General features: G+C 35.1%; 1 protein-coding gene across 1 annotated transcript in view; it reads right to left on the bottom strand.

Moving 5' to 3' along the window:
• Positions 1–13,714, bottom strand: part of LOC108684427 (collagen alpha-1(XVIII) chain) — a 303,120-nt gene extending 289,406 nt beyond the window's left edge. Inside the window, exon 1 of the mRNA XM_018188739.1 lies at positions 12,174–13,714. Coding sequence (XP_018044228.1) covers positions 12,174–12,184 — 11 coding nt within the window. The 5' untranslated portion in view covers positions 12,185–13,714. The remainder of the gene's footprint in view (positions 1–12,173) is intronic.
• Positions 13,715–14,533: the final 819 nt, after the last annotated feature.

Raw genomic sequence — 14,533 nt, 5'->3', positions numbered from 1 at the left:
CTCTCTCTCTCTCTCTCTCTCTCTCTCTCTCTCTCTCTCTCTCTCTCTCTCTCTCTTTCTGTCAGAAATTGCTAAAAAATTGCGGACCAATCAAGACTGGCTATTACACATCCAGACTTTTATTAATCCAGACTTTTATTAGAAAGTCTCTAATGGAACAATGCCTTGTCATTATCGTATAAGCTTCCATGAAAAAGGTCGTTGTTATCAGACGACCTTTCGCCGGTGATATTTGCTCTGGTGAACGTAGGTGGCAAGTAATATGATAATCGGAGAAAGATGAGTCACTGATTAATGTGTGTATAACAATGTTTCCAACAAATGAAACACAAACTGGTTTAATTTCGACGATTCTCCCGTCCCGCTCGATTGTCCCATGAAATTTCTCTCGCGTTATCTCTCCGAAATTCGCTGGGGTATTGAAATTTAAACCCATGTTGGATCATTCCCCTTATCGAGGGAAATAACATTTATTTTCTGTTATCTTAAACCAGCTATGTAAACTTGATTCTTTATGATATAGTCATCGTAAAAATGAAGATTGCAACGTTTAATTTATTTCAACTTTTTCAATCATATAAACAATTTTTTAAATTTTATAATCAATTTGTTTCTCTTCTAATTTATTGCCGTAATCATTTTCTACTTCACAAATGATCAATTCCAAAAAAATTACAAAAAAATTAATAAAAATCAATAATTGCAATTTTTATATCATTTTATATTAATTCCGATTAACTCTGTCAACTTTATTATAATGTTAAATTCATTATCTCATAAATTGTTTTCGGCACATATATTTATTTTAACTTTCGGACTATTTTACAAGCATTATAAAATTCTTATAATATACGCATTGTCACATAGTGAGAAAAGATCAGCGTTATGAGATGTGTTACGTCAATCGGAATTCTTGCCTCGGATTTCGGAGACCCGCAGAGAAACATGTCACAATGTGTGGTGGAAGGCTGCCAAGTACTAACTCGGGGCTTTCTCTGTATCCTCGCCATATTCAGGTCCTCTAGAGAGAATACGTGAGGCAATCCTATCGCGGTGACATGTCGCTAATACATACAAATTCTTTGCTTCCGGAATTCTCTAATTTTCAAATGTGAATTCAACGCTCGAATGAAAAAGGAACAAAACTAATGGAAGTGAAGCGAAGCTAATGGAAAGAATCTTTCGTTCCGCCATTCTTCTGTCCATCCGTAATTGCAATAACACAATGATCTATATGAAAGTGTATGAAAAAGAACGTACACACGAAAAGAACGATTTTACTGAAGTATTTAAAAATTTAAATAAATATGAAAAACCTGAAAATAGTTTTGGATCATTAAAAAATTATATAGGAATAAAATGAATAAAATGTGTATATTCTAATAAGCAATTTGAATATCTTACACATTATTTTAATGATTCTAACAAAATTATTTTTAAATTTGTATCTAAATTTTTAAATACTTCAACAAAATCATATTTTCTGCGTGATATTAGATATTAATTAATTAGATGTAAAAATTTTAAAGAAAGAAAGAGAGATATAATGTCTCACAACTTATTTTTTATATCATTATAAAATTTTTATTTAATATTAATCTATACACAGTTGGAAAATTTGTGTTAAATTTATTTTACGCCTGGAACGGTCATCACTCAAATATTTATGTTAGTATAACACAAAATGATGTTAGAAAATAACACAAATATTATGTAAAAAAAATTAAAATGAAATATCTGACATTGACATAATTTGTAAACAAATTGTGGAAGCATATTTTTTCAGTAGAATTTACAGGTATTTAATTTATTTATTTTAGAATTTATTTTAAAACATTATTTAACTTGTTTATTTATTCACTTATTCATAAATTGTTATTTTGACATTAAAAAATATTGAATATCCAATTTAACATAAAATATTTAAATAACATAATTTAATATAAAATTTCAACAAGAATTTGAGTGAAAATATAATTTTTAATATAATAAATGCAAAATGTTTTTTATTGCGTATGTATTACAAAAATATATAATAAATAATCTATTAGAAAAGTCTATTATATAAACAATTAATTAATTTAAACAGCGTCTAATCATAGTGAAAATGATAAGGATTTATTTGACAAATGCGAGTTGTGAATTTTGAGAATACCTTGGAACTCTAGCCAGCTCTTCCATATCGAAATTCACGTCAAACTTCGTGCACCACGGTGGCCCACGATCGAGTACCGCGATAAACCAGATTTATGCTTCACCGAGACGATACGTCTTGCTCTATTGTCTCGGCAATGAAACAAGTCACTCAAGGCAGTATTATCCCTCAAAGGATGACCATAAATTCGATCCTTATCCACATCACGTAGAAATCGTGGCTCATGATACAACGACGAGCTGTGCAAGGTGGAACGCATTCGGTCATATTAAATAAAATTTGCAAGGACTCTATCTCGCGTGTTTCATTTTTGCGAATGTGACACCTTCTTTGTTATGGTCAAAAAATCGATCAAAGTTTTATTCCACAGTTTTCCATATTCTCGAATATTTCATAAATATTTTCTCAAATATCAGTGCGATGTTTAAAGAACCGCGAAAACTCTCTGATGTGTCTCACGTGCCGCAAAAGTTTTTCCAGCTTGTTTCCCGGAAAAAGTAACGTGGCGTGAAACTTTCTTGTTAATGTCTGCCGCGCGTTAAACGAAACTTTCCACGTACAGCAATATTTTCCAATTAGACACGTACACAGTCTCATCATCTTGTTATCAGTACTGCTAAAGGTAAACCGAACTACTAGAGAAAAGAATCTTACGGCAAAGTTTAATGATCCCTCAATAATTACTTGTTCTTCTATCGACTTCATATTTCTTTTCTTCTTCATAGAAGAGAACGCATTCTCAATAATTCGATTCTTTAATCAGATAAGCAGCTCAAGTATGAATTTGATCAATTTGATGCAATAATACAATATTATGCAGATTAGTTATCACAATGGTTGAATCACATTGAAATTGTTTTCTTGCCGAGCAATAAAATTTAATTAATTCGCTAATATTAATTGACAAATTAATAAGAAAGTTATATCCGGCTTATGTATAAAGATTGTTCTTGCAAAAATCACTTGATATATATTTAATGTCACGCAGCTTTATAAGCTAATAAAGTCACAAATTATACTTTTCATAGGAAAACAAGACATGAATTCGCTATTTGTTGCATAAACTTTTAATTTTGTGCGAAATACCTTAATAGTATTGCGCGGCATTCTCCGTAGAAGTTAAAAGTTGTGGTAAATAGATTATATGCTCGCAACCGAAAGTGCGGCGGAAGAAACATTCGTCAGTAAAATGAGGGAATTTACTCGTGACGGTGGCAATTTTACAAAGTAGTCGGAATAAATTCTCTCTCCGCGTGCCCAATGAAGATACTTTTAAAGATTCATTCTCATTTCAGAGCCGTCCTTCGTCGCCGCGCTTTCACACGCGAAATTAAACTACGATAAATTCCCTTTAAAATGTAACGTCCGTTGCAAAGCGCTGCGGCTGCAAATTCTGACCGCATTTTCAATCTCGTTGGTGTGCCTGAAACACGACACTCCAAATAATGTCAGAAATAACAACCGTCACGGCACGCACTTGAAATATCGATATATATACGTGCGACATGAAATTACCGTATCTCGCGTAAAAATGTCCTGTAATTGCGAATAATTTATTCTCGAACGCAAACACGAACAAATTTATCTCTAGGAGCATAATGATTTTATCTCTTTTCCGTATCCTAAACTTATGCTATATAAAATACATACATTTTAAATGGAAGTAGTAAAAGTAAAGATATTAAACAATTTATATTCCAGAATTCGCTATTATTATACATATGTAGATAAAATATATTAGACAATATGTAGATGAAATGTTTTTATTATAAAAATATGATTTTATTTATTTTTTAACTTTCATATATTTTTATAAGAACATTTATCAACGTCTATTTCGTATAATTTATTGCAAGTATGTTTCTTTTATTCGCATTGTAATAAATATATGCATCTGCCTTGAATGAATGGCAAAAATCTGCCGGCATCCAACATTTATTTTGTCGAAAGAACAGGTGACAACGTCATTATTCTTACTTCGATATCATTAATCATCGTATTTAAATAAAAACTAAACTCGCGGGAGCCAGAGTTATATCGCAAGCAATAATAATATTTTCTATAAATCCACAATTTATTCTTCGCGCTAAGAATAGTAATTCGTTGGCATATTAAGCAATATCATGTTTTTTAAGTATCTTTCGTTTCTGGATGAACAAATATCTTTTTCGAAGAAGAAATGTATTATTAATTGTTAAAAAAGACCCACTCTTCGCGAAACAGTGAAACACAATCGACACTTGTAATAAAGGCAAAAGAAGTCATTATGACATCTAAATGGCATCAAAATGGCTTCAAACTGATTAATTCGGAAATAATTTGGAATGTTTTTATCAGCAACGAAAACATGTGAATTGTTGTAAATTGGTATATTGTTTTCTTTCTCTTTAAAGACATATTTTCTTTCTTTTTTAATAACTATAATTTTTACGAACTTTTAAATATGTAATTTCATCGGAAAAACCTACTATTAAAAAATATTTTATTAATTAAAATGTTTAATAAATTTTTTGCGGCGTCTTAAGATATTTATCAACATTATTAAATTGACGATTAATGTAATTTGTGATGTTATTTCTAGCTATAATATCTATAATTTATGATTACGTTTTAAATTCGACAAATCGAATCAGTGCGCATCAGTGCGTTTTTTAAACTAAAAAATATATTGCAAATTTGCATATGAATATTATTGAGTATTAAGATTCTTTTTGACCACAAATAGGATTCTGTTTCTCATTTAAAATCTTCATTTTTTAGAATTACTGTCATAATAAATTTAACCTTCCATTTAATGTTTGTTTCCATTTACTTTTTTTTCTATAAAATTATGAAAAAATTTATATCCATAATTTTTCTCAAATGCCAATAAATTAGGAAACAATTAATAATATATTGGGTTGTCCGGAAAGTTCGTGCCGCAAAAGAAAATTTAAATTTAATAAATGAAATTAAAAATTTTAATCTTCTGCGTTTCATTTTCCTTTTCCTTCAAATGAATTTTCCTTCAAAATCGGCACGAACTTTCCGGACAACCCAATATAATATGTTGTAATAATAGTGATGTTAATTGGAGTGTAAAATCACTGTAGGTAATCGTTTATGTAAAAAAATGAAGTAACTACTTCCAGAATAAAAGTAACTTTTAGATCAGTCACGATTCATTTTCACGATGATGTTATATAGATCTGTTGTTCTATTTGATTATTCTCGCGAATGTCCTGAAAAACAACATATCGCGAAATTAACTCGCACAGAAGTTTTTTTTGTCTGCTGTGAAATAGCAGAGCTTAATGAGAAGGGGAATTCCTTGGTGTCGTGCGAACAGCGAATTATACGAGGGACATAATTTTTCGCAATTTATGGTAGCAGTATGTACACACGGAGCGCCAGAATCAAGAGTCGGCGCTCTCGCATCTGAATTGCTTAATCTAAACTCCCACGTAGAGAGGCTCATGCACGGGCGCAATTCCATTAGTAACAAATCTTTGCCGTGAAACTCGTTTCTGGATATGGAAATCGGCGATGCTTTGTCGTCCTTATGACGCAGGATCAATCCTCTGAAAACGATACTTGAATCTCTTTGAGCCATTCTGCCATGAATTTTTCTTTCTTATGTATTAGAAATTGATTTTTCGAAATGGTCCTGTATTTTTTACTATGTCTTATATTTACAAGAAGATCCTCGAACAAATCTCATACTATCGAAAATATTTCGCGATCGTATTTTGCAAATTTAAATCTACGAAAATATAATTTTCTTTCAACGAATATCTCATCGTTAAAATAATAACTGCAAATGTAAAAATATTATGTAAATTATATTTTTTTTACTTAAGATCTTGTATTTAAAATATATTCAAAGTTAAAATATTGTAATAATACTGTAAGTGTCATGCAAGATTATTAAAATTAAAGAGATGTTTTCTTACAATCGTTAAATCTGCAAATAATTATATTCAAAAAATATTTTTTTTACTTTAAAGATAGAGAATATTTTACTTTAAATATTGTACATATATATAAATGTAATAATATAACTAATAATTGTTAAAGAGAATTCACATGAAGAGATGGATGGTTTCCTTATGGCGTAACATTTGCCGTAAAGTGGTTCTCTATGTATCGACGTTACGACGAAAGCGACAATTTCTGCCAATGCAGGCAGACATACCTTCCCCGTTGCCTTTTGACCTGGCATCACGTTTATTTCACCGTGCATTTTGCACTCGACGTTTATTTCGCCTTGCATCTTTCTTTCTCGACCTACGGGTTTATGTCGTCAAGGAAAAGTAATTTGTTGCTTATCACATGAAGCAGAAGCGGTGAGCCCTCGCGGGGAGAAACAGCAAGATGAATACAATGGCCGTAGCAAATATTAATTTCTACTTTCGTGCTCGCGAGCGGATATCGCCGGCTTTCAAGGTAATTCCAATCTTGGATGACGAGAGATGACGCTATTTCCGTTGTACGACAGACCTTGTCCCGCGATCCGTATTTCATCGGAAGCTATTCTCGTTAAGATGTGAATTCTAGGAAAGATTTATGGACGTCTGGAGAACGATCGAGCAAACTTTCCTTGCACACAAATGTATTTAATTTCATCGGCATATCTACAACGCTTTCGCGCATGTAATGAACGATGTAATATCTATCATTATTAATATATTTCTCCTGGAAGAATTTCTGAAATTATATGTATGCTAAGTAAAAATATGATATTACACTGAAAAAAAGATTGACTGAATATAGCATAGCATTTTTAATTGGTCGTAGCAGTCAATTTTTGATTATATTAGCATATCGAAATCCTAAACTGACATTTCTAACGCAATCAAAAATTGACTGCTGCAACAAATTAAAAATGTTATGCCACATTTTACTATCTAATTTGTTGCAGCAGCCAATCTTTTCTTCCGGTGTAGAATTTCGATATTCGGCATGATGGGGAAATGAAATGTAAATGTTGTTAAAACTTTACGATCGAAACATTTACTAGCTTCGATATTTAGATAATAAAATTAGATACACTCCCGAACATCCTTCTTTTTATAACTTTGTATAATAGCATTTTTTTTAATTATTATTAGTACATAATTTATTTCTTTTCAGATTGATTCTTTCACTTAAATTAAGAATTTACGATATTAATTTTTAATTTACAGTTGAACATATATAGTATTTTACTCGACAAGGGAATATGTATCGAATATTATTCGATCTTCAGGGAAATTTTCAATGCAATTACTGTTCATACAAAATTATATAGGTCGCTGTTTTTATAATATATACCGCATATTAATGTTACAATTAATACACGGTGGTAATGAATTAATCACGCGTGTTGTTAAACGTACGTTTACACACGTTCGTTTCAATGATCATTAAGCACCATTAAAATGTAACCAACAATCTGAACGAGTGGAAATATTCGGAAAATTTTATGCAAAATCCACAAATATTATTTTCATCGTCTGACACCATTGATACGATTTTGCAATTTTTTTCGGAGATTCCTGGATGCGGCAGAACAATACGGATGAAAAGTCTCGCACGTTCTTTTGGCATCGAACAACAACGGAATTGAGCAACGCAAAATTCCATGTGTCGTATACGAGTTACGGGACGCACGTCCCATGTCCCATGTGTGCATCGACGCGGCGGTTGGTTTTATGTGTTAAAACTCGTATAACCACACGTGCACTGAATGCAATACCATACTATCCTGTCACTCGTAAATGCACTTCGTGCGGATTATCACACATGGCGATGATCCTTTTTTTCTCCGTCGAGAAACAGACCATGCACGAAAGTACAAGAGAAGAGCATTCCGTTGAATTTATGCCGGTCGTCCGCAAACCGCGCAGGCTGAAACCGGTAAAATCGTCTAGTCTGACGAGACTTTATATCAAATTCTGACCACGAACGATTACGTCAAAACAAGAGTGAAAAAGAAGGATGTGTACGCTGTTTTTTTTTAGAAGTGCTATTTCATTCCGACTCAAATTATCTTACTCATTTTTATTGAAGTTGAAAACGACGGTCCAATAAAAAATTTGTCATCTTGTGCCAGACTTTGTTAAGCCGTAATCACATTACGGCTGGTTACGGTTCTCGGTTAACGGTTCTATTTTAGCCAATTACGTTGCAGTTAATCCGTATTAGGTGCATCGTAATTGGCTAAAATAGAACTGTCAATCAATAACCTGTAGTATAATTACGGCTTTATTAGGCCTTTAGCTTGACGCAAGAACGATGCTTAAAACGCTATTGAGTAATACAATATTGTTATTACATAATGCATATGTAAATACATCCGAGAAAATAGGCCACTCTTAACTGAATCGGTGAATGTCGAAATGAGAAAAAAGAGTATTATTTCAAAAATATGTTTTTTTTCATTGATCGTGAAATAATTAAGTACGCTTTTAGAGCAAATTAAGATTATTAGGAATAAATTCAGAGGCAAATAATATGATTTTTCATCCTAATTTAACTTTTTCTTAACTCCTCATATTTAATTCCATTTTCCTTGTTTTGTTCATTATGTCTGAGTCTGTACTTTATTGAATGGAAACTTCTTGTTTTGTACATATTTATTCTCAACGCTGTGTTAACAAGTTGTGTTATATGATAGAAAAGGTAAAATTTAGACAACAGAATTTTCAGTTTAAGCGTAGTACAGATATATTTTTTGTAAAAAAAATTACTCTTTTGCGATAAAAAGAATCTGTATTTTGTACATTCACGGAAGTATCTCATTATCATAAAAGTTTTGTAACAGAACCTACCTTCTGGTATAAATAACAGTAAAAATATATAATTATTTACTGACTATTCAATCATATATTATATTATAAATAACACAAAGCTGCTTAAAATTCGAAATCACTTATCACGTTCTCTGTTATTAAGACTAACCAGGAGATTCAAATTGATATATAATAGACTGAATTTTTAAAAGCTTATCTCCGTTTATTCTAACTATTAACATAGCAGATTAGACGACCACTGAAGCATAGCTCAACGCTCAATGACCTCGCTTATTTGCACATCAAATTTACGTACCATAGCATTCTAGGATTAAGAGTGTGATCCAAAGATGATCGAGTTAATCGCGGATTTTATGTTAAATCGGGCTTTGATAAAATTTACACTAAGATGACGTCGCAATATGACATGTAACCGAATACCTTCGAGATTAGTGCTAGAATAATCCACAATACTTTGTTATGTATGTAGCAAAATTATAAAATTATGCAAGTTCGTTATTACAACGTTGAAATTACGTAATTATGGAACGGTACGTTTTCAGAGCACACGCGCGGCAGTGCCATACAGCTATGAGATGTATGATCCCATTAAAACTTTAAATTACGTTACGTATGCCGAAAAGGCAAATTTCTACTATACTCGTGTTCTTGGCAAAACGTACCATTATTTCGTGAAATATTTCCCGATGCGTGTGGCTGCCGGATGTTTAGAAATTTACCGCCGCCGCCGTCGAACGAGAAGCCCAGGCTCGCACGAAATTTTACGGGTGACAATGACGACGTCGAGCGGTTTGTCGTCCCGAAAGTGTCTGTCACTGGGTGCAGCTGCATTCGTTGCGATCGTAAATAATAGCTATACTTGGAGTATATATGTCAGAATATAGACAACGGCACAGACATCTCTTACGCTTACTAAAAGCCCGTGAAAATATCTATGCTTAATTTACTTTATTGCACGTAAATGACTTCCTCGACGGCACATAGACGCTCTTAGATCTTGTTTTTCGAATGATCTTAAGCGAATTTACGTGTTTTCACGATATATATAGCGAAACTACCTTCCAAGATTATTTCTCGCACGCGATAAATCATGAATGCCTGCCTTTTGATTTCAGTATACGTCGTCTCCTTTTTAATTTCCAGATAATCCTCGATCTAGTTTCGTATTTAAAACTCTGTAAGTCTAGATTGACCGATATAAAAATAATGAATGCGCGGCTAAGCTGCTTGTAATATCTACTTACATAATTATAATAAAGTGCAATAAAATAAATAATCGATTAATAACAATTTATATTATAAATTTTACAAGAAGGGAGATAGAGGCAAAAAAAAATAAACAGAAGAAAATAAGAATAAGAAGAAAGTTTTAAATTTGATTAATTAATCAGTTAAAATATAAAAACAGTGAATATGATTAAGCTGGATGTTTTTATAATATGTTTTATCGTATGCATTATTGTATGATACATTTGTAAACAGTAAGTAAGTAGTAAAATAACAATTTATAAATTTTTACAAGAAAGGAAATAGAGAGAGATAGATATAGATACCGTTATTTATTACGCGTTTCAGGGTTGCATCTTATAAAGCGCCGAAAGAAAGAGAGGGGGAAGGGGAGAGGGGAGGGGAGGGGGTTTAAAAATCTCCAGTTAAGATCAACAAATATAAAGATCATGAACATATTGTTATGCTAGATTTATAATACATGTTTATCGTATGCATAATTATGTGTATGTTTGTATGTAAATAGTAGAATTGTAATAATGTAACAATTTATAAATTTTTACAGAAAGGGAGTGAGGGAGAAAAATTGAGGAAAGTTTAAAACTCCAGAGAGAACTAAGATGTAAAGATAGTAAATGCGTGGTTAAGCTGATATAATACATGTTTATGGGGTACATAATTATATGACACATTTGTAAATAGTGCAATAACAATTACAATTTATATTGTGAATTTTTGCAAGAGGAGGATTTTAACCGGAGAAACAAGGGAATAAATTCGGTTCTCGCTGCTCTCTCTGTGTGGAAGTAATAAATCGTCGAATTAAGGATTATACGTTGAGTGTGTAACAGGTTCTACGCAACAATCTCTGTGTGCCGGCACGATGAAAGAGGATTTGCTCATCTCTCTCGGTGTCTCGTGCACGCTCGCGATCGGGGCAGATTTGAAGCGCGACACTTCTACGCGCGAATACACTGCGAGCGCAGGTGTACAGCAAGCGGATTACAGGCAATAAAAGTGCAGTAAAGTCCATTTTGTAGCTACTGTAGTGTATGATGAACGCCGTCTTTCGAAATGTGAGCGCGAACTCTCAACCATGAAAATTTAATCGCAGAGTTCATGATAGTCTATCACTTGAACGAGTATCTTACAATGATATTATAGGTTCATGCACGGAAAGAATGATTTTGCTAAAGTAAGTAAGAATTTAAAGTAAATAATTTGCAGATAATTTTAGCAGATTTGAAGATAATTTTGTTAGATCATCAAAGTAATTAGCAGGAATTATTTACTAATCTAACACCATTTTTTTTTTTAGATTAGAATTCTTTTATTATTTAGATTTGTGGCCTAGCTAAATTTTTAGCTAGATACACCTCAGCAAAACCATCTTTTCTATGTATCATTAACTATCGAATTAAATGCGATAAGATGTGATGTCGCACACGTAGGAAGTAGTTTACAAATTGCGTTTTATTGAATTAATAACTAACAATATAATACAACCATGCATGTGCATTCCTAGCAAGCTGACGTTATTTATCGTCATTTTAACATAAAAAATGCGGAGCTGTATAATTTTGTTAATTATTATTTTAATAAAAATTTTAATAAAAACCGTGAGCTTGTTTTGGATGTGACAGTCTCGTCTCTTTAATCTAATTATTTTCAGACATTCAAATCAATCGAACAAATTTTCGTTAATTTTACGACCGATTCAACGAATTCACGCGTAATCGACGCCCGCATCGACTACGCGTGAATTCGTTGAAACTTTACATGACACTGATCAACTCTTTCAACCCTAATAGAAGATTTCTCGAGTCATCGAGCGTCAAAGGCTTGAGACCGGAGATCACTAAAGTAGCGTTTCCACTTCTCAGCCGAGCACGGCCTACCTGTAGCTCTCGTTTCTCGTTTATCCTTTAATTCACCTTCCGCTTAATTATCACCCTCAGCTAGGCTACTCAGCTATCTCGCGTGAAACCGGCCCGTTTGCGTTCATAGTTTTCACTCACCTAAGCGGCATATTGAGTCATTCCATCGGCGTACAGATTGTAGTAGCAGTCGTTAGCGGTCTCTCCTGGTCTCCGGAAATCGAAGAAATCGGTTGAAAACTTTCCCGATTAGCGATCGCAAAGAGGCCAATTAAATGTATTCCTCTTCTTTCCAAACACTCGCGACAGCCGAGTTAAAGTTTTCGCGAATTATCGGCGAAAAATGCGAGTCGCGCTCTAGAATAAAATGACGCGATCGACGGTGGCGCCAATTTCCAAGGTCGGGTCGCAAGGTCACAGCCCTCTTCCGTACCAAGCCGGCCGGCGCGATCGGAAGTGGCGATCGTGTCGAATTCGCGCGCGTGCCCGTATCGAGCGCGAGCTCTCGCTGCGCGTGCTTGCCACCCCCCGTTGTCCTGCGTCTCTCTTTCCCTTTCACTCTTTTCTCTCTATCTCTGAGCCAAGATCCTTGTCACATGCGCACGATGCCCCCACGATCCGCACCACGGTCCACCACTCACTGACAAGGGTCTCTTCGTGACACTTGCTACTTCCTTCTTGATTTTTCTCCCTCTCCCGCTGCTGACTGCTCTTCTCCTCTGCCGCCTCCGTTGCCGCTCTCTACGACAACGTCCCCGTCACCGCTTCGACGCCTCGTAGTGCACGTCGCGACGCTAATCACTGCTCGGAGCGACGTATCGACTTAAAACTGGATTACATTGCTGATTTCATCGAAGATGGGACGTTCGTGTTACGTACTTCTGTTTTCCCACGTTGCTTCACCGTGATCACGACTCACCCGTACGATTACGTCCAGGCAATCGCCGGCTGTCCTAGATCGACCGATGTCGTCACGTGGCTCAAGAGGAAATTGTTACTCCGAGAACCGATGACAGAGCCGGAGCGTCACGTGGCGGTGATGCACGATGACGCCGGTATATCGTGTTGACACTGGCGGTCGATTGTGAATTCCGCGCTGGTACGCGTCTATATCCGTTACGGATGACTGCTTGACTGTTTCTCCAATCCTCTCCGTTTACTCGTTCTCTCGTGGCAATCACTTCGAGTTCCTTTCTTCTCTCTCGACGTGTCGATACTTGGTGACGGAGAACAATGACCTGCGCGAGTGATACCTGCTCTCTCGGGCTCGGCAATTATTATCGCGACACTTGTCGCTGATTTGTTATGCACCGAGGATAATCCGAAGAGACTTCTTTTTTTGAATCATCGAGATATCCGCTTTTATCTCTCGCGTGTTCTTCTCCTTGCGGAGTTCTCACGCGATCCACTCTTTGGGATCGTTTTAAACTGGCGTCAATGGTTCCCTCTTTCTTTCTGTTTTTTTTTTTTTTTTAATCGTCAAATATCTTTCCTTCGTCTTTTCCTTTTTCGGTTTGCCAATCGTTCTTACCTTGGACTCTCGGAGTGGTCGCGCGGCAGATCATGGAATTCCATGCGACAAAGCGCGAGAAGGATCACGAGTGAGCACCAGTGCGAACGATCGCGCCGACACGATGGAACAACAGGCCGGGACCGGTGGCGGCTGATTCAAATTCGCTCCCCACGTGGCGGCGACGGCGTCGTCCCCGAGACTGCCGCCGGTACGACGCCCGGCGCCGGTCAGTGCGTCGCCATCTCACGGCCCGGCAGTCAACCGGCTCTACCGCCGTGAATCCTCTTGAAAAACGTCGCCGTCAGCATCGAAACTTGATGCAACCAGTCCTTGAAATAAGTATAGAGCCATCCCTATTCCAATGCGAATCCACAATCCTCCTCCACATTCGCAACGAACGTTTATTTTGTGCAAGGATCGGGTAACTGCTTGGTGGTACTAAATGCTAATTTCAGAGATAGCCGTACTATGAAATAAACGCGTTGAGAATAAGCCAATGGTATAATAAGGTTACGTTTGAGAACGATTGCAAATCTGTGCTGGAACTTACTGGAATGTGGTTCGATGGTTTCAAAGAATTAGTGTTTGCCTGATGGAAATAACGAGGAAAAAATTACGAAAGATTATTGCGCAGAATTCTTGCGAGGCAAATTTCATGAGTGTGCAAACAGAGAAATAGATTGCGAAATCCTCTCAATTATATCCGAGTTTACTGTAGGATTAATTGCCACAATAATTAAGGAATTTCAAAGCCACGCAAGAGATAATTTCTAATCTTTCTTTATTTTAAACGTTATAGTAAACGATATAGTAATAAAAATGATATAGTAATAAAACGATATAGTAAAAAAATACTATAATAAATATACAAGATGAAATATACGATGTTCGAATATATTAATCGCATCTATGCAAACTTCGACGATGAGGAGATGTATATGTGAACGTTAGCGTGGTTGATACCGCCCGCATCAATTTGGAGGATGTA

Source organism: Atta colombica, unplaced genomic scaffold, assembly GCF_001594045.1.
Source record: "Atta colombica isolate Treedump-2 unplaced genomic scaffold, Acol1.0 scaffold134, whole genome shotgun sequence".
NCBI classification, from domain to species: domain Eukaryota; kingdom Metazoa; phylum Arthropoda; class Insecta; order Hymenoptera; family Formicidae; genus Atta; species Atta colombica.
The sequence above is the reverse complement of the archived record's forward strand: the minus strand, read 5'-3'. Positions and strand labels throughout refer to the sequence as shown.